At 42.8% G+C, this 21490-nt stretch overlaps 1 protein-coding gene across 1 annotated transcript in view; it reads left to right on the top strand.

The window, feature by feature from the left end:
* Positions 1-21490, top strand: part of GDPD1 (glycerophosphodiester phosphodiesterase domain containing 1) — a 162828-nt gene that overhangs the window by 125559 nt on the left and 15779 nt on the right. The window contains exons 4-8 of the mRNA XM_077480689.1: positions 2333-2378; positions 9258-9379; positions 12750-12839; positions 16975-17108; positions 18715-18774. Coding sequence (XP_077336815.1) covers positions 2333-2378; positions 9258-9379; positions 12750-12839; positions 16975-17108; positions 18715-18774 — 452 coding nt within the window. The remainder of the gene's footprint in view (positions 1-2332; positions 2379-9257; positions 9380-12749; positions 12840-16974; positions 17109-18714; positions 18775-21490) is intronic.

The following is a 21490-nucleotide window of genomic DNA, read 5'->3' as shown; positions in this document are numbered from 1 at the left end:
GTGAGATGGTGCCTCACTGTCTGCACAGATGATTGGGAACACAAAAGGGAATACACTGAACACCTGGGGACATTCAATGTTTCCCATGAGATAGGAAACAGTAAAGCTTCTGTATTAAAACCTCTGCTCACATACACACATAAACCTGAAAATATTAAGTCATACATTCAGAATGGTTTCCTTTAAGCTCCTTGCTATAAATATTATATTTCAAAATCGCCACCACACTATGAAGCATGATTTTCTTCTCTAAATTTTCCATCTTTTTTTGTTTATTTAGCAAAAAATAAAAACATCAGCTGTGATTAAATACTACCAAAAGAAAGCTCTATTTGTGTAAAAAAAATGTAATTTGGGTACAGTGTTGTATGACCACGCAATTGTCATTCAAAGTGTGACAGCGCTGAAAGCTGAAAATTGGTCTAGGCAGGAGGGGGGTTTAAGTGCATGGTAAGCAAGTTGTTAAATTGTTTACAAAAGATAGAAAAAAAATGAATCAACTCAAACAAATGAAAGCTTTACATTCTATGGAGAAAATAATGTAATGTACCCAATAATAACTTGAAGTACATAGACCATAGGCATCAGGTTCACATTACCGGCTGTCTCTTAATAGCTCATCTCCTTTAAAAAAAAAAAAAAATGTTGCACCCTACATGCATGCAATGTACAGAAATTATGGTCATCTCCATGAAGCCACTGATGTGCACACTACTTAGTCCAGCATGTGCACCTCCAGAAACCTGCAAGGAGGGCCCCAAGCTTTCGACTGCCTAGGAGCCTCCACAGAGATGAATCTGGCACTGAGAACGTCCCCAGATTCTGACAGTCTCCTGCAGCATGGCCCCTGTCTCCAGCCACTCCATGTGTTGTAGTCTCTGACCATCTCCTGTGATATGGCCACTATCTTTGACCTTCTAACAGACGAAAAACAAGCTCTGGACTGCCGCACTCTTCAGAAGACCACTTTCACAGTGGTCTTCTGAAGAGTGCGGCAGTCCAGAGCTTGTTTTTTGTCTGTTGCTAGTGGTAATAGCCAGCACCTGTGGCTTCCCATCTGAAGAGACAGTTTACAGCCTGCATGTGTGCACCTGGAGCAGTGAGATCCCTTCTCCTATCTTTGACCTTCTAATGTCATATGGCCACTATACCTGATCATCTTTTGTAATATGCCTCCTATGTCAAGTACCACTACTTCTTTGTGGCATTATTGTTCTCCTGTTTAGCTAAATATAATGATATACCATAAAGAATGATTATATTAAAATTATATTAATTTTAGATATGTCTAGGAAAAATAAAAAACACACACATATACTGTATATGCACTGCAGGCTGCGTGATATTCCAGTAAAGTTATAGGTGTACAAGTTGGAAAATAAGAGGAGCAAGCTTCTCCTTACATCAGTAACATAACAGGAACAAAGGGGAAGCGTGTAACATTTTCCTTCACTTCCTGCCAGGTGTCCATCTCAGTTCATTTATTCTCATGTACAAGCTTGTGCCCCTACAGCTTTCCTGGAGCCTGATTAAAATGTTTAGGTAGCAGGGGACCCAGCTTAGAATTCTCCAATCATCTGGTGGGCTCAGGCCCCCCGGAGTGGCCCCTTTTCCACATAATTGGTTGTGAAGTACTGTGATGGAGCTGCATTAAAGCTGAACTCTAGGCACCAAAAGTTTCATTTAAATACATTCCTCAATAGCCACACAGGATTTTAGATTAACACTGTGTGTGCACTGAATGCCTTTGCAAAGCCAGTTATTATTTTGTTAAAGTAGTGGTGACATCATCATTGTCTTGTCCAAAGCCAGGACAGAAAACAGAGCTGTGGGAGGAACCCAGTAGGCTCCACCCACCACAGGCTGCTTGCAAAAAAAAAAATACAGAAGGGGGTGGAGGCAAGACCAGTCACTGTGCACAAGGAGAAAGAGCGGCAGTGACTGGTCTTTATTACAGCTCCTGTACAGAGACAACGTTTCATACTGGATTACTGCAAAGATCTGGAAGAAATATGCAACAATTCAGTGTCTCCTGTATTTAGACAATATTTTCTTATTCCAAAGCTCAGCTATAATAGAATGTTATCTTAGTATTCATAAAAAATAGAGTAGAAGTATGCATATTATAATCACACACACAGCTTGGACTTGATGGACTTGATGGATTGTTGTCTTTTTTCAACCTCACCTACTATGTAACTATATAGTGGCTCCAACAGATATCATATTACACTGCGATTAGGATTTTGCTGATGGTGTACATAATGACTGTTTGCATAGGTAATTAGTAGAATTGTTGGGTTAGCAGTTAATTGTATGTTTGTCTTTGCAGGATCTGCCTCCCTACTTGCCTCAACTAGACGTGACTTTCGAAAAAGGTAATTTCATCATTTTTAAGTGGCAGAAGAAAAGGAATTGTTCCACATTTGCACATGTTTTAAGCCCCTATCAGTCAATGGAAATAAGTCTAGTTTGTATGGTGAAAATAGGTTAAGATGACAACTATGTAATGTAAAGGCGTGTGCAATTGGACAGAGATTAATTGAATTGTGTAGGTTTGTTCCCATATTACATATTTTGCTAAATTTAAATGAGATTGTGCAATGAGGTTGTGTGTATGGTTGCCCTTAAAATGAGTGTACACTTGATGTTGTGTGTATGTGTGACCAGAGGCGGCTCTCTAATTAGGCAAATTAGGCGATCGCCTTAGGCCTCGCAACTCATAGGGGCCCCTCGATCACCTAATTTGCCTGACCGGTGCGTGTGAGTGGCAGCGAATATCTCCTGTCAGTGTCCCCAAACTAGCGGGACGAGTGAGCGGGATGAGCGAGGCTCAGCAAGCAACTACTGAACACAGTGACAATGCTGCTAGTGCTATGTGACCAGCGCCGCACTCTCTGCCTCAGGCTCTGCACTCTCCAGCGCCCCCTCTCTGTGTCCTCGAGGCTCCAGCGCTGCCTGAGGACAGATTATAGAGGCGGAGCTGGCGGCCTCTGCTGAACCCAAGAGGGATGGATGAAAGCACGGACATGCAGGAGTTCCTTTTGTCGAGTGTGGAGGGAGGTGAGCTGACAAGTTTATGGGAGCACTTGTGACTTGTATGCAGGGACTAGAGATGGATGAGGGAGGGGGCGGTGAGAGCCGTGTCTGTAGCACAGTGGACCCCCATACTAACCCCCCCATGCACTCTGCACCCCTCTCATGTCATACTACCCCCCCATACACTCTGCACCCCTCTCATATACATACTAACCCCCCATACACTCTGCACCCCTCTCATGTCATACTACCCCCCCATACACTCTCATATACATACTACCCCCCATATACTCTGCACCCCTCCCATGTCATACTACCCCCATACTAACCCCCCCATACACTCTGCACCCCTCTCATGTCATACTACCCCCCCCATACACTCTGCACCCCTCTCATATACATACCAACCCCCATACACTCTGCACCCCTCTCATATACATACTACCCCCCCATACACTCTGCACCCCTCTCATGTACATACTACCTCCCATACACTCTGCACTCCTCTCATATACAGTCTGCCCCCACATAGACTCCACACTCCTCTCATATACATACTACCCCCCATAGACTCCGCACTCCTCTCATGTACATACTACCCCCCATACACTCTGCTCCCCTCTCATATACATACTACTCCCCCATACACTCTGCACTCCTCTCATATACATACTACCCCCCCCCATACACTCTGCACTCCTCTCATATACATACTACCCCCCCATACACTCTGCACCCCTCTCATATACATACTACCCCCCCATACACTCTGCACCCCTCTCATATACATACTACCCCCCCATACACTCTGCACCCCTCTCATGTACATACTACCCCCCATACACTCTGCTCCCCTCTCATATACATACTACCCCCCCCCATACACTCTGCACTCCTCTCATATACATACTACCCCCCATACACTCTGCTCCCCTCTCATGTACATACTACCCCCCCATACACTCTGCACCCCTCTCATATACATACTGCCCCCCCATACACTCTGCACCCCTCTCATATACATACTACCCCCCCCATACACTCGGCACCCCTCTCATATACATACTACCCCCCCATACACTCTGCACTCCTCTCATGTACATACTACCCCCCATACACTCTGCTCCCCTCTCATATACATACTACCCCCCCATACACTCTGCACTCCTCTCATATACATACTACCCCCCCATACACTCTGCTCCCCTCTCATGTACATACTACCCCCCATACACTCTGCACCCCTCTCATATACATACTGCCCCCCATATACTCTGCACCCCTCTCATATACATACTACCCCCCCATACACTCGGCACCCCTCTCATATACATACTACCCCCCCATACACTCGGCACCCCTCTAATATACATACTACCCCCATCAACTCTGCACCCCTCTCATATACATACTACCCCCCCATACACTCTGCACCCCTCTCATATACATACTACCCCCCCATACACTCTGCACCCCTCTCATATACATACTACCCCCCCATACACTCTGCACCCCTCTCATATACATACAACCCCCCATACACTCTGCACCCCTCTCATATACATACTACCCCCATACACTCTGCACCCCTCTCATATACATACTACCCCCCATACACTCTGCACCCCTCTCATATCCATACTACCCCCCCATACACTCTGCACCCCTCTCATATACATACTACCCCCCATACACTCTGCACCCCTCTCATATACATACTACCCCCATACACTCCGCACCCCTCTCATATACATACCACCCCCCACATAGACTCCACACTCCTCTCATATACATACTACCCCCCATACACTCTGCACTCCTCCCATATACATACCACCCCCCACATAGACTCCGCACTCCTCTCATGTACATACTACCCTCTGCCATACCCTCCATTTTCCTCTACTACACATGTTTACCACCATTGTACCGTGCCATCATAATAGCATCATAGACAAAGTAATGCCCTGGGGCCCCTACTAGGAAGATGGTGACCTGTGGCATACACAGAGCACCGCAGAAAACAGTGAGTGAGGCTAAATTATGCTACATATTGGGCATGACTTTTTGGTCTGATTAGAAATTTTTGTCTAATTTTATTTATTTTTCTTACAATTTTTTTAAAACCCAAAATTTTGTTTTTTGGTGAGTTTTTTGGTTTCTTTGGTGAGATATCAGGGGTCTAAACAGACCCCTGAAGTCTCACTTTTGACACAGAGAAAGGGACTGAGGACAGATATTCCCCAGTTCTTTTCTCTGTAGCCTCAGCTTCACTGCAAATGAATGAACAGGAGACAAAGTCTCCTATTAATTCATAAACCGAAGCAGAGAAAACACAGCTTACTATGCTTCAGTTATGAATGAACACAGTGAGTGATCAGTACCGATCACTCACTGTGTTCATTTAGAAAAGTAAGGGCTGGTAAATGACATATTTACCAGCCCCTTTATCTGAAGATCCCCCAGTCAGCGGGAGAGAAGAGGAGGGAAGCCAGCAGCGCTGTGGGGGAGGGGGGGTTATTGCTTTCATTGTTTTTCTCATGTCTCATGTCTGAGTTTTGCCTAAGGCCTCACAAAGCCTAGAGCCGCCTCTGTGTGTGACAGTACACAAAGCACAAAACCTGAGCTGTCTGATTACTAACCTCATTTGTTAGCACAGTACAGTTTTATCATGTCTGGTTATTGGCCCAGATGGTTTTATTCTGTTTGGTTTCTAAAGCAGAAGGTTTTGTCCTGCCTGGTTATTAAACCAGATAATTTTATCCTGCCTGATTAGTAACCCAGATAGATTTATCCATCTGGTAATTAACTTAGGTGGTTTTATCCTGCCTGGTTAGTGGCCATATAGTTTTATCCTGCCTGGTTAGTGGCCATATAGTTTTATCCTGCCTGGTTAGTGGCCATATAGTTTTATCCTGCCTGGTTAGTGGCCATATAGTTTTATCCTGCCTGGTTAGTGGCCATATAGTTTTATCCTGCCTGGTTAGTGGCCATATAGTTTTATCCTGCCTGGTTAGTGGCCATATAGTTTTATCCTGCCTAGTTAGTGGCCATATAGTTTTATCTTGCCTGGTTAGTGGCCATATAGTTTTATCCTACCTGGTTAGTGGTCATACAGTTTTATCCTGCCTGGTTAGTGGCCATATAGTTTTATCCTACCTGGTTAGTGGTCATACAGTTTTATCCTGCCTGGTTAGTGGCCATATGGTTTTATCCTGCAGGTTATCGTCCAGATCCCCTTTCACACGAGCGTACCGATTGGGTCCACCTGTCAGTCTTTTAGGCGGATACGATCGGACCATCCATAGCCCTCTGTAGCGCAGCGGGTGTCAATGGGCATGTGTCCGTTGACATCCAATCCTATCCGCTTAAAACAGACGTATGGGGATCCGCTTAAAACAGACATATGGGGATCCGCTAAAATCAGATGGATGGGGATCCGCTAAAAACAGATGGATGGGGATCTGCTAAAAACAGGCAGATGGTGATCCATTCCCCATCTGTCTATCGGTTAAGAAAGCTGTTGGGTGTAAATGGACAGGACGTCCTTTTACATCTGACTGCTCAGAGGAGAGTAGGCTGTGTCGGTGTCCGCTTTGCTGAAGCAGAGCGGACATTTTCAGCGTTTCCTCACTGAGCACGTGAAAGATCCTTAACCTGCCTGGTTCTTAACCCAGATGGTTTTATTCTGCCTGGTTATTAGCCTTACACAATTTTATCCTGCCTAGTCATTAACCCAGATGTTTTTTATCCTGGCACATCTTTATCCTGCCTGGTTATTGTCCAGTTAGTTTCGTCCCGCTTGGTAATGAACCCAAATGGATTTATCCTGTCTGGTTGTTACCAAGATAGTTGTATCCTGCTTAGTCTGGATGGTAGCATCCTGCCTGGTTATTATCCCAGATAGTTCATCCTGCTAGGTTAACTCTGTTGGCTTTACCCTGCCTGTTCATGCTACTTAATCAGGTCAGTTGATCATTAGCTTTACAATAATTGCCTCCAGGATGGCCACCCTGTATATACCTGATGTAGCCAGAATTGATCATTCTTACCTATGCAGCTGCTACATAGTGCTGATTAATAATGTTCATTTTCTCAGGACTTGCAGCTGGCCCAGTCATTTATACATACAACAGTCATAGATCATTGTTTACATAAGTACGGTAATATTATTGCCCTATAATAAACTGTCTGCTGCATTCTGTAACAGTTTTGAAAAACTATCAGTTACATCTTGTAACTCAACAATTGATTAATATTTGAACAAATAGCACAGCTTTGTAGTCCGCTTACATCCCTATCTTTGGGGTTATGAATGTGGGCAGGTTGTAGGAACAAGCTACAGAGATGGTGTCACCAGAGAGTTGTTGGGTATGCTGTCCATGATGGGTTGTGGAATGTGACATCCTGAGAACTTCTCATAATAAAGCTGCTGCCATCTAAAAAGTCCCATAAAATGCATTTAGTACAAATTTTATGATTGGGGTGTCTGAGCTGTACTAGGCATGTCCAGTTTGACTCAGGAGGAGGCCTCATGTCAGACAGATACACCAGGGAGATTGTTTTTCCCAGCTGTCCTGAGATCTCCCTTTAGAAGTTTGACGTGTAAAGAAAAAGTCTGGTGTGGTCACGAGGGATGAGCTTTGGCGAGTTTGGATGCTAGTCTGAAGATAATGTTAATATTTATGTTGTACACGTTCCTGGATCAGGCTCAAAAGTAGCAACATCCAGCTGGCAACTGGAACACACACAGAGCAACGATCGTATTTGCCAGCACACCACGGATCATCAATGTCATCCAAAAAGCTTTTTCTTATTGAAAAATGATCACATCACAAAAAAAGGTGCAACGTTTCGGAGACACGCAGGACCCCTTGATCAGGCAACCGAAACGTTGCATCTTTTTTTGTGATGTGAACATTGTATAATAAATAAAGCTTTTATTATGACATTGATGATCTGTGGTGTGCTGGCAAATATGAACATGGATCCTAGTCTTAATCCACCTGAGCCATCCCACCAGGAACCTAATACTGTACAGAGATCATTGAAGACATGCTGTCACCAGCTTACAATTTTGCAACGTTCATAAAAAAATGTTTAAAATGCCTAATTTCAATGTTTTCCCTTTCCATAATTTTTGCTTTATTGAGTTACAATGTGCTTGTAAATTTACTAGAGAATTGGCTCTCCAGAAAGCATCAGTTCCCTAGAATGGTCTTCTCCTTCCTTGCACATGTAAGGTTCATTCTCTCTAACTACTCTCTGTGCTGGCCTAGCTTCTCCACCCCCTTCCTACATAACTTTTGGGAAAGGGAAAGAAAGTGCTATAGGCTGCTTTTACACTGCCAGCGTGGGTCGTTAGCAGTAAAGCGCTGTTGGTTTTAGCAGTGCTTTACGGCTGTTTAAGCGGTGCTTTTCGGACGCTAGTGGGGCGCTTTTAACCCCTGCTAGCAGTTGCGGCACTTTGGAAACACTTTTGAGGCACTTTGGAAGCACTGCCCAGTCATTTCAATGTGCAGGGCGTTTTGGGACCACTGTATACAGTGTTTCCAAACTGCCCCAAAGACTCTGCTTGCAGGACTTTTCATAACATACCACAAGCGAACCGTCCCAGTGTGAAAGGTCACACTGAAATGAATGGGAGGCGGTTTTATGGAGTTATTTAGAGGCTAAAACGCCTGAAAACCGCCTCAGTTTGAAAGTAGCCATAGAGTATCACCTGAATGACAGCTCCTAATCCTAGAATTGCCACCTCATTCCTTTAAACCCGAACACATATGAATTAAACAGGTTCTGTGGCTGATTAGGGTGGTAATTAAACTCACTTGTTACCTTAGCTGCATTTAATTAGCCTCAGAACCTGTGTAATTTATATGTGTTTGGGTTTAAAGGGATGAGGTGGCAACTCTATCCTAACCTGCTGGAGCTTCCAACATCACATCCAAGATGGCGGCACCCAGTAGCAACCTTAGGTCTTTTTTGGACGTCTACACAAAGGAGGCTTTTACAGCTAAATAACATGGATAAAATATGTTAAATGCACAAATAATCTCATGGGAAGAGTGTTGTTGAAGTGAATGGTCATTCAACAGGGTTGGTTACATAGAAGTCTGTTTTATTAAAAAAAAATTCCAATTCAAATGACACCCAGAACTGTACTATGTGTGTTTGTTGGTATAATATCTGTTGATTAGCGGCTTACACTTTTCCCCCAGATTGTTGCTGTGATGGCGGAGAAGACAAGAAAATCCCTCTGCTGAAAGATGTATTTGAAGCATTTCCAGAGACGCCCATCAACATAGACATCAAAGTGAATAACGATGTGCTTGTAAAAAAGGTATGTGAAAAGAACATAGAGAGGTGGCTGAATAATATTGTGAGCAGTGTCAGTGCTGCTAGGAGGCCTGGTGATTTCCTTCCTGTGCAGCCGGCACAGCTTAGAGAACAACCACTTGTCTCTTATAAATAGTTCCTTTGCTCTTTCCTCTCTGTTGCTTCCTCTCAATCCAGCCTTCAAAAGAGGTTTCACATGTGGGAGTTTGTATCTATCAATACGTCTTTCTCAGATGAGACGTCTAAATTCAACTGGGAATATTTATTTATAAGCATTCAACACGTTGCACTTTACTATTCTTAGCATTTAGAAGAGTCTTTTTACTAGCCTTAGGTTTAATGCATACAGCTACTAGACATGCTGCTAAAGCTTTGCTGTGAATGAGTCTTCTGGTAGAGTTCATTGGAAGAGTCATTGACTACGATACAATCCAAATGCCTATAAAGCCACCTGTGCAAATGGTTGGTATCAGCCCTGCTGCATTATATAATTATATAATCATCATTATCGTTGAACTGTAGAACATACAAGTTTTATGTTTAACCATTTCAGACCTGGAAGAATTTACCCCCTTCTTGACCAGAGCACTTTTTGCGGTTCAGCACTGCGTCGCTTTAACTGACAATTGCGCGGTCGTGCAACTTTGTACCCAAACAAAATTGGCATAATTTTTTCCCCCACAAACAGAGCTTTTTTTTGGTGATATCACCTCTGCGGTTTTGATTTTTTTTTTTGTGCTAAAAACAAAAAAGAGCGGCAATTTTGAAAAAAAAAAAAAAATTTTTTTTTGCTATAATAAATATCCCCAAAAAGTATATAAAAATATTTTTTTCCTCAGTTTAGGCCGATATGTATTCTTTTACATAGTTTTGGTAAGAGAAAAAATCGCAATAAGCGTATATTCATTGTATTTTTGTAGTTATAGCGTCTATAAAATAGGGGATAGATGTATGGCATTTTTATTATTATTTTTTTCTATTAGTAATGGTGGTGATCTGCGATTTTTATAGTTACTGCGACATAATGGCGGACACATCGGACACTTTTGACAATATTTTGGGACCATTGTCATTTATACAGCGATCAGTGTTATAAAAATGCACTGATTACTGTATAAATGAGACTGGCAGAGAAGGGGTTTAACACTAGGGGGCGATCAGGGGGTTAAGTGTGTCCTAGGGAGTGATTCTAACTATGGGGGGGGGTGGGCTACCTAGGACATGACAGGACAAAAGTCGAATGTTCAAACACGCATGTTTGAAATCCATGCTTACCAAACATGAAATTAGTAGAGGGGGCCCAAAGGGTGGCGCTTAAGAGCTGAAATTCCTCGTAGTACGTCACTACGTTCGTGTTTGTGGCACGATAATTGTGTAACGTTAGTATGCAAGACAAGATCCTGGCACACGCCCTTTTGACAAAAATCCAACAATCGTACCGCTTGTACGAGGCTTTAGTCTGGGTTCACACTGAGGAACAGAGCGGCTCACAGCAGGAGTCCAGTGCGTCTCCATTCAGTTTTCAGGTCTGGCTACAGCACCAATTTTTGGCTGAATTCAGACCCGAAACGGACCAGAAAACTCACAGGACTCCTGTGCAATTTACACCGGAGCCACTCCTGAGATGTTTGAACTGGCTCCATAAAGACCCGGACACAATCTCTTGAAATGCAAATTGAATGCGGAAAAAAAGCCACATCCAATTCACACTGGTGTGAACCCAGCCTTAGGCCGCGTACACACGCGCGGACTGTTGGCCCAACTTTGTCCGTCCAACAGTTTGAGCGAACAGTCCGCTCAAACTTAGCATGGACGGACATGGCCACACACGACGAACGAACAGTTTGCTGAAACCGTGCGCGATGACGTGAACGGCACGTACGACAGGACGCAAAATACGACGTCCTATACACTGCATTATAACTTTCGGCTTGAAAATCCTTTCTGAGCATGCGCGGAACTTAGTTTGACGAACAAGCCTACACACGGGCGGACTGTTCGTTGAAACAAGGTTTCAGCGGACAGTTTTTCGGAATTTCCGTAAAACCTTGTCCGTCCAACTGTCCGCTGAAACTGTCCGCTGAAAGCCCACACACGAGCGGACTGTCCGCCCAAACACTGTTCAGCGGACAAGGTTGGGCCAACAGTCCGCGCGTGTGTACGCGGCCTTAGAGTTGGTTTACACTAGCAATAGCCCACTGACGAGCCATCTCTGATCACTTTTCAGAGGGTGTTTGACAGGCAGTGAGACGTATTGTGTCGCCTCCTCACTGCCTTTTTAACCCTTTAGGCTGGGTTCACACTGGTGCGACACCAGACATCGCATGTGATTCGCACCGCATGCCTGTGCACATCACACACGACATCTGTGCAGTGCAAATCCAACCATACAGTTTGTATGGCTGAAATCGCATCGCATTCGGACAAAAATAGTGCAGGACCCTTTTTTTGTCTACTGCCATTGCAGCTTAAACCGGCTCTTCAACCTAAAAACAAAATAAATAGAACGTCAGCAGCTACAGTATAACTGGACACTTACCACCCAAGGGATCCAGCGCTGTCCTCATCCGAGCTGGCTCTTCAGCCGTCTTTGGGTCCAGACACCTGCATGTTTTTCTTTGGGAAGCCGGTTGTGACTTTGTGGATGGCCGAACTGCGCTTTGTGAATGGTCCTGCAGCTTGCTGGGACCTGTGATGTATCCCATAAGGGAGATGGTGGGGGGGCAAACTTCCGATTGGATCACTATGCAAAGGGAAAGGAGGCAGACAAGTGGAACTTCCCCTTTTGGTGAAGTTTCATGTTAAAGGTGGCCAGTAGGTGGGGGGGATGTGGTGGTAAAAATGCAGCTCAGCCATGTGTTTTTATACCTCCCAACCATAAGTATAAATGAGCCCTAAAATAGTACTCAGGTAGTAAGCAGATAAGAGGTTCTGACTTTATTCCCACCTTCCTGAATGAGCTACTTGTTCCAAGCTGGTGACTCAAACATCCAGACTGGAGTGCCAATGTAAACTGCCAGGTAACTAGAACATTCAGAAAAAAGTACAAAGTATTTATTATTATTTTTTGTCTCTCTTCCTCTTCCTTCTTCTTCCAGGTTTCCCCCCTTTGTCCCCTTACTTCCCTTTACTGTCCCCGGTTTATTTTACCTTCCAAAACCTCAACACAATGAAAGCTCTCATTCTGCAGTTGTACTTTAAAAAAACAGGGGCAAAGTAGGTGAGAAACCATTGAACCTTTTTCCATGCATTTCAGCTGAAGGAAACTGTTCTAAAAGGAGAGAAACTCCATTGTACCTTATTATCCGAGATCTTTTAGAAAGTCAACGTGGGTGGAAATGTTCCTTCTAACATGAGCTTTGTATATTCCCCAGGTGTCTGAACTTGTAGGAGAATACAAGAGAGAACACCTGACTGTGTGGGGTAATGCCGACTACGAGATTGTACAGAAGTGCCACAAAGAGGTGAGACGGCATTAACTCAGGAGACACTTCACAATCTGTACTGCTGCCTCTCGGCCCTCGGGAGCGACACAGTTTACCCATGAATACCATGACTAAGCTTTATCTGTGGTAATGTTAACCCTTTAACCTAAAGCTACCGTCACAGTTATGTATTTAGTGTGGTACCCTAATAAAATCCTGCTTGCTACAGCTTTGGTGGGGATTCCAGCATGGCACTTGTGTTCTGGCAGCTGGCGCCAGTGGCCACCACAAGAGTAACTTCGACCCCAGCCCAAACGTCTGTGTTTTTTCATTTTTGCAGCTAAATTGGCATAACACCTACCCTATTTTTTGCTGCCGCCCAGTATTTTGACATGGCAGTGACAGTAGGAGGGGGACGAGGCCTGGTCAGTATTTGCTCAATAAGACTCTCAGACATTTCCCCCCATTTTATCGGGGGGGGGGGGAGTGTGTCTTATGGAGTGAAATATATGGTATGTTATATTTGTCACATGCTCTCATTGGCATAGCAGAACCTCAAATTTAAAAAATGTATACCATTTTAGATGCTCTTTTCTGAGAACTCCACCCCTGAAAAATCCTACTTTGTTCTCTTTGTTTATGAAGGAGTGGGGAACTGTGTTTGCCATATTTAAGCCTGTCCCAATTAGAAAGAATGAATGGCTATTGTAAATGTACTACATCCATTGTATGTGGCGTTTCAAAGAACAATATGTGTTGGACTTTATTAGCACTAGAAGGGACGAGCACATGCAATTATATAAAAAAAATTTTTTTTATTGCAAATATAAAATAATATATTAAAATCTCATGGGAACTACTCCCTTTAAAGCAGATCAAATATATCCTTAATTCATGGTTGAATTTGCTGGATAACCAAGAGGTCGACGCGTTTCACATTTATAGCTTCTTCAGGACCTTTAATATCTTGACAGCAAAGAAAATTGGGCTAAACAATGTTTAGGGAGCCTGGCAAATAGATTGTGATCAAATGGCGGGTGTCCGTATGTAGCTGCCATTGTCAGCTGAGTATGTTGTGGTGTTATGTGTTAAATAGAAGTATGCCAGAACAAAGAGTTCCACTGGTATGAATGGATTCAGTATTGTGTCATACAGGAGAGCATATATTCTTGCATCAAATGTTATATTGATGCCCATCTGCCAAATTAGCATTCCCATCACCAATTCCAGTCATCACTATTCATCCCCCTCCACATCACCACCATAAGCAATCAAAGTAATTACACATGCTAGAAATCCCCTAGTTTGGTACATAAGAACTCCTGAAAGACAGCTCCACGCCAGCCTGTCACTGTCTGACATTAAAGTCTAACGTACGTATGGTTCTTTGAAATAGTTAACCCTGTTTTTTCTGTGCTGGCAGAGCTCATTATCAATTGTAAACTAGATTTGAACGCTGTCCTAAGAAAGGGTTAACGATTTGGAAGCTGGCCTCCGCAGGGTATGTTAGTGACAGGAAACTCAGCCTGTCCTAAGCCTTTCTTATGGGCTTGTTTACACTAGCAGTTAGGGTATAGTAAAACCACATGGTTATCTCTGCTGTCACATTGAGCGGGAAGTACCACCCACTGAATACAACTGCATTGCAAGCAGCTTTAGCACGCTTGTGTGCAGGGTTCAAAGGGTTAAAGCAGGCAGCGAGGAATCCCTCACTGCCTGTTAAATGCTCTATGAAGAAAGTCCTAAATTACTATAAGTTTGGGCCAAATTTTAACATTGTTCAGAAATGCTTGTAGTCTGCCATGAGGTGTATAGAAAATAAAAAGAGGTAGGTTTGAATGGGAAAACACAACCAATTTTACCAATTAAAGTGGAAATACACTTTAAATGATATTACTCTCCTTCCGAAAATGTTAGCTACCTGGCTGTGGCTTTAATATTTTTTCAATCTGTAACCCAGAACAAGTAAAGTGCTGTGTAAATTGATGGCGCTATAAAAGTACCTGTAATGGATAAATAATAAGTACATTCGTACTCACGCCGCTGCCAGCACAAGGGGAGTGCAGAGGTGGGCAGGAGCCTAGTGATGTCATGGCTCTACCCACCGAGCGCAGCATAGACCCGCCCCATGGACTCTGGAGCTTTGTGGGGCTCGGTGTAGGAAAGAGGGTGAGTTGTGGAAGGTAAGATTAGAATTAGAAGCCATGTACAGATAAATGCTTTATCATCCTGGCAACAGTATTTATTCATGTGGTGTGGGTTTATATCCACTTTAACTAACCCCATGCTATGGAGTTGGGGGGGGGGATACTATAGTCTTAACGCTCATCTAGCCCTATGGTGAAAATGCTACTCTTACATAGATACAGTACTATGAGTAAGGGGTTGTCACCGTAACACAGAAATTGTGTTACTGGCAGGATCACCGGGTAAACAACTACTTATATAAAAAATAATTATATATATCTTTTTTTTTTTTTTGTGAAACTTCCTGGGCAAGAATGACATAATTAGTTGCCCACAACCTCCTGGGATAATCATGTACGTCATGCATCCCAGGAGGCCTCGGGGTACACTACAGCACATGTCCTACGTTGGGTGGCTGTCTCTATTTAATACTTGCAGCCGCCTTCCCCAATGATACGCCGTCCACTGGATGGCAGAAGAGAGGAAGACCATGGCACAGGACTGGTTGTACAGCAGCAAAGCGGTGGATCCCTGTGGAATACTGCTGCATTCACTGGGCAGTATGTTTTTTGTGCAAAGAACACAGGAGGGAGGGAAATTCCTCTTTGATTTTAAAATAATAAATGTTCATTAAGCCACCATCTGACCTGTCTGGTGTGTTATTTGGCCTTCATGATACTGTTTGTTCACTAAGAAAAAATAAATAAAAAAATGTCCAAATTCCCTGATTGATACCAACCAGATTCAATTCTCAGCTGTCATTATATAGTGTATACATGAATCTGATTGGCTTTTGTGAGCCATCCAAAGGAGTTCTCAAGGACTATGAATAAATAAGGCTGTTAAGAAAAAAAATTGTTAAAGAATAGGGGTGGCACAGTTGTGTAGTGGTTAGCACTTAGCACTCTTGCCTAGCAGTAAAAAGGGTCACTGGTTCAAAATCCAGCTACATGCATGGAACTTGCATGCTCTCCCTGTGCCCGCGTGGGCCTCCCCTGGGCACCCCAGCCTCACCCCAAAGACATGCATGTAGGTTAATTGGCCTCTGTCCAAAATTGGCCCTAGTATATGAATGGGGACCTTGGATGTGGGCTTCTCGAGGGCAGGGACCGATGTGAGTGTGCAATGTACAGGGTTAGGAACTATTGTAGACACTCACTCATGTTGAACTGGATAGACTGTTGTCTTTATTCAACCTTACTAACCATGTAACTATGTATGTAATGGATCTCACAGATAGGGAAATACCTTGCGGTTGGAAAAGTACATTTATCAACACAGAGGGCACCCACCCAAGTTCAACAACCCATGGGGCCCATGGCTGGGTACCCCTCCCCCATCCCCAGTAGAATTGGCTCTGGATAAACAGTTGTGGTACAGCATACATACATTAGAGTTTATTCGGTTGCACGATCAATGCCTTGTAGTTTATGCTAATTAACCTGTGTAGGACCCCCGGAGGGGAACTGACTATTTGCTGTTTCCTGATCTTGACTTCTTAATAAAACTTATTTCTGATAAAAAAAAAATAAAAAAGAAAATAATTGTTGTTTGAAATACCAATTTAATTGATTATACAGTAGGTCTCAGGACCATTACAGTTTGATTAAAATATTTGATAATTTTACATATAGGGGTCTGTTTTTGAAAAAAATGCTGGAGGAATGTCACAAGCCACTCGTCAACTTTTCTGATCATAGTTTTCTTCATATGTTAATTTTCTTTCCTATGTTAACCAGCGCCATCTATTGGCCATAATGTGGTATTTCTCTTGAAATATCTAAATCAGGAAAATACAGGACTATGGCCACTAGATGGAGCTGACGACTATAGGAAATCACTATATTCAGCAAAATACATTTTAGAATTTGTGAGCAGTGGGCTAAAACCTTTTCATAAGTGTCTTGTTTTTCATCAATCACACAGTTTCAGTACGAACAAACCACACTATGTTACATTAGTTTAACCTGAAGTTTTTTTTTTTCAGAACTGTGACATCCCACTGCTGTTTTGCTTCCAACGTGTCCTGCTGCTGGTGGGGTTATTCTATACGGGACTCCTGCCCTTCGTTCCAATCCGGGAACAGTTTCTAGAGGTCCCCATGCCTTCTATAATCATGAAGTATGTAAATGCAGCAATTTTTGTATACTTAGTTACACACCCAAACAACTTATTTAATCGGTACTCCTGATTTAAGGGTTTCCTTTTCTTTTGGAGTAAAGAAATCTTCCTTAAAGAGTACTGGAGCTGCAATAGTAAATATACTGGTATAAAAAAAAAAGAGTGTAAATGCTATTACTTGTCCTTTTTAAGTTTATTTAGTTTTGGATAGAGCAGTAAAGGGTTAGAGCCTCTGTTAGATTTTTATTGCTTTATCCGTCATTCAAAGTGCGACAGCACGGAAAGCTGAAAATTGTCCTGGGCAGGAAGGGGGGAAAGTGACAGGTATAGTGACTGGTATTGAAGGGGTTAAGGCCTGACGACCAAAACACGTTGGTTTTCTTTTTGACTGCTGTTCACATGCAATAATAAAACAATGTTTTAGCCATCTGACATGGCACCAGCCTTTCTCTGTTTTTTGCATGGACTATATGGAGGTTTATAGAGACTTCACAGGCTGAGTGTCATGTTCTTGAGGCCTACCAGGTATTGCACAGGAGGTAGTATTGCTCGGATGCACCTGTTCCAGAACATCAAGTTGATTTACTAAAATTGGAGAATGCAGAATATGGTGCAGCTGTGCATGGTAGCCAATCAGCTTCTAAATTCAGCTTGTTCAAATAAGCTTTGACAAAAACATGGAAGCCGATTGGTTTCTATGCAGAGCTGCACCAGATTTTGCCCACTCCAGTTTTGGTAAATAAACCTCAATGCACGCAGCAAAAAAAAAAAAAACCTTGACAGAAGCTCTGATTCTTAGCCACTCTTGATAGTAAACCTGACTTGCTCAACAGCTTTACCCCTGTGAACCCTAGAAATCGTCTTTAGGTCTTGGGGAACCCCTGATGAAGCCAGTTCATTGGGGATCAGTGCAAAGAATGTCCACCTTATAGACTGCTAAAAGGGCATTGTGTCATACTGCTGGCTCTACCAAGTGGCATTGGCTCCAGAACTATGCAGGCACAATCTGTGGGGGGGGGGGGGGGGGGTCAGGTGATCAATCAGCCCAAGCTCAAAGAACCGCTAGCAACCCCTGGAGGAACCCTGTTTGAGAATGTCTGTATTAAACCATTTGACTCAAGTTTGGCTTCAAAGCAATCCTGTCACAAACAAGATTCAGTAGCTATCAGTACTGATCTCTCGGTAAAAAAATGGGCAGTTGTTGGACTGTTGGCTGATCCGGTGGCTTCGAAACCTTCCAAGTCACTGGCTCAGAATGAGTATGCATATCAGGGAGGAGTTAGAACATTAGAAGTTAGAACCCATGTCTGTATAACTTTTTTGGGTCAATAACCTAAAGTTCTCATATAAGAGGGTCAGTATGACAGCCAGGAAGCTAGCATTTCCTAGAGGGGTTAGTAATGGCAGTTTCTGAATGACAGATTACTTCTAATATGGGGATACGTTTTAAATAGTAAGAATGTGAGGCTTAATGTCTCCAAATTTCTTTGTTTCTTGACAGACACCCAATCCATTTGACATGTTGGTAATATTTATCTAGTTTCTTATTAACTTACATGACACTACCACGTTTTATACACCATTTTATCTTTTACATTCTCTGCAGACTAAAAGATCCCTCCAAAATGAGCAGAAGTCACAAATTCGTTGTATGGCTTGCAGATGCGTAAGTAGAATCTATTGATCTTAAAGTGTTTGTTACCCCAACATTTCATTTTCCTGATTTGTGCCTGCTGTTCTATGTACTTGTATGAGAAAGTCTCTTTTTCTCTTTGTATTGCTTCCTTTGTGTGAAATCCTGTGTTCCTGCTAGTCCCCTTGCTTTCCTATAAAAAAAACTGACCACGCTAAGCAGGAGAGCATAGCGTGGTCAGTTCTCTAGCATTGCTGGCAACTCAATTTACTCTTCTCCAATGATCAGAATTGTCCTGGCATGCCCTCCCCTGCACAGCCATGTGCTGCTGCTTCTCATCCCCGCAGCTCCTATGCAGCTAAAAACAGAAAGCATGTAATGAAAATATAAAACAAAGGGAAACAAGGTATTAATAATGTGTTTTTTTTCTTTTATATCTATACAAAAATGTTTTGCCTTTCATTTTTATTTTAAACTCAATGCGTTGTTTTACAAGGTGATCGTTTACAATCACTTTAAAGAACAAATTAAAGAATTTACATTACTAATATTTTACTGACCAAAGACATTTAAGCCCTTGTACACACGGTCGGACATTCTGACAACCAAATCCATCGGATTTTGTCCGACGGATCTTGTCCGAAACTGTTGCATACACACAGTCGGACTAAGTTGTCGAAAAATCCGATCATTCAGAACGTGATGACGTTATTTCGTTACGATGGGACTACGTTCAGGCTAGTAGCCAATAGCTTTGATGTAGGAATTTGATCTGAGCATGCGTGGCACTTTGTCCGATCGGAATTCTCTACACATGATCAGAGTATGTCCGATCGGAGCAGTTTGTCGGAAAATATTTCCGGCAAGTTGGAAAATTTGGTCCGACGGATATTCCGACGGAAACAGTCCGATGCATACCACACACAGTCGTATTATCCGACAAAACGGTCTGATAGGACACATTCCAACGGATTCTCCAACCGTGTGTACAAGGGCTAAAGGGGTTGTAAAGGCAGAAGGTTTTTTTTATCTTAATGCATTCAGTGTAGCAGTCCCCCCAGCTTCCCCAATACTTACCTGAGCCCCATCTCTATCCAACTGGATACAGCAGCCAATCAGGGGAGAGATGGTGCGTGGCCAACCTGTATCTCTGTGTCGGAATGGACACACAGAGCTGCAGCTCACCACAGGTGACCCCATAGCAAGCTGGACAGGGGGGAGGAGCCAAAAGCGCAGAAGAGGGACCATAGAAGAGGAGGATCTGGGCTGCTCTGTGCAAAACAGTTTTACAAAGCAGGTAAGTGTAACAGGTTTATTATTCTTAAAGGAAAAAAAGACTTTAGTATCACTTTAATGTTGTTGACCTCAGTGTACATGACATCTGGGAAGGTGTGCAGATATCACACTCATCTCACAGGCATATGTGGATATTCCTCAAAATGAGTGTGTCAGATTTTCATTCTCTCCAAACAGACCAAATATAAAAAGATAAGGTCCACTCCAAGAAAATGCCACCAGAATTGAATCTGCAGTGGAGAAGGGTTAGATCCTCTGTCAAGGTTTTAAATGTTGCCAGTGTTCTTCCTGTTCAATCAGACATTCATAACCTGCACAGGAAGTAGGGGGAAATTTTCCCAATGGGGACACTGACAGAAAATAACCCCTACCTGAGATTCCAATTTATCCCTATCATGCTAAATAAAATATTGTCATCTGTGTCCCCTTTGGAGATATTTCCTCACTTTCTGATAACATGGACAGTGAAGAGAAATATGCCAAATGGGGATGAGGATAACGAACATAGATGAAAATGGATTAATTGCAATGCCCTGGGATGGCAATCAAACACCCCAAGTATACATGTGCCACATCCTAATAAATTGAGAAAATAGAGTAATAAGAAAAATGGACTTTGAGGGCACATATAGAAAAATATAACAACGTTTTAATAGTTCATATAGAATACATAAGTATACAGTACACATTTAGTAACACACAAACAAATATACATAGAGAAAGGACCCATTGATTAGCCCAAGGGGAATACCCATAATGTACTTCCTGTGGAGCTATACTGTTTGTATCAGGAAAAGCCCACACTGAGATATGGTATTTGTGTTCTAAGGTCCTTGAAGAATAAAGAAATGCTCTACATGTTTCGCGACTATGGATGTCGCTTCTTCAGGAGCTTCTGTATTTCTAGTTAGAAGAGCAGACTTCAATTAGAATATGGTGTAGTCAATTAGATGTAAAATTGTTGGGGTACAATCACGCATGCATATACAGTGCCTTGCGAAAGTATTCGGCCCCCTTGAACTTTTCAACCTTGTGCCACATTTCAGGCTCCAAACATAAAGATATAAAAATTTTATTTTTTGTGAAGAATCACCAACAAGTGGGACACAATTGTGAAGTGGAACGAAATCTATTGGATTTTTAAAACTTTTTTAACTAATAAAAAAATGAAAAGTGGGGCGTGCAAAATTATTCGGCCCCCTTGCGTTAATACTTTGTAGAGCCACCTTTTGCTGCGATTACAGCTGCAAGTCGCTTGGGGTATGTCTCTATCAGTTTTGCACATCGAGAGACTGAAATTCTTGCCCATTCTTCCTTGCAAAACAGCTCGAGCTCAGTGAGGTTGGATGGAGAGCGTTTGTGAACAGCAGTTTTCAGCTATTTCCACAGATTCTCGATTGGATTCAGGTCTGGACTTTGACTTGGCCATTCTAACACCTGGATACGTTTATTT

This window comes from Lithobates pipiens, unplaced genomic scaffold (genome assembly GCF_037356315.1).
Source record: "Lithobates pipiens isolate NorthernLeopardFrog02 unplaced genomic scaffold, aLitPip1_a1.2 Scaffold_16, whole genome shotgun sequence".
Lineage (NCBI taxonomy): Eukaryota > Metazoa > Chordata > Amphibia > Anura > Ranidae > Lithobates > Lithobates pipiens.
This window is presented reverse-complemented; position numbering and strand designations above follow the sequence as displayed.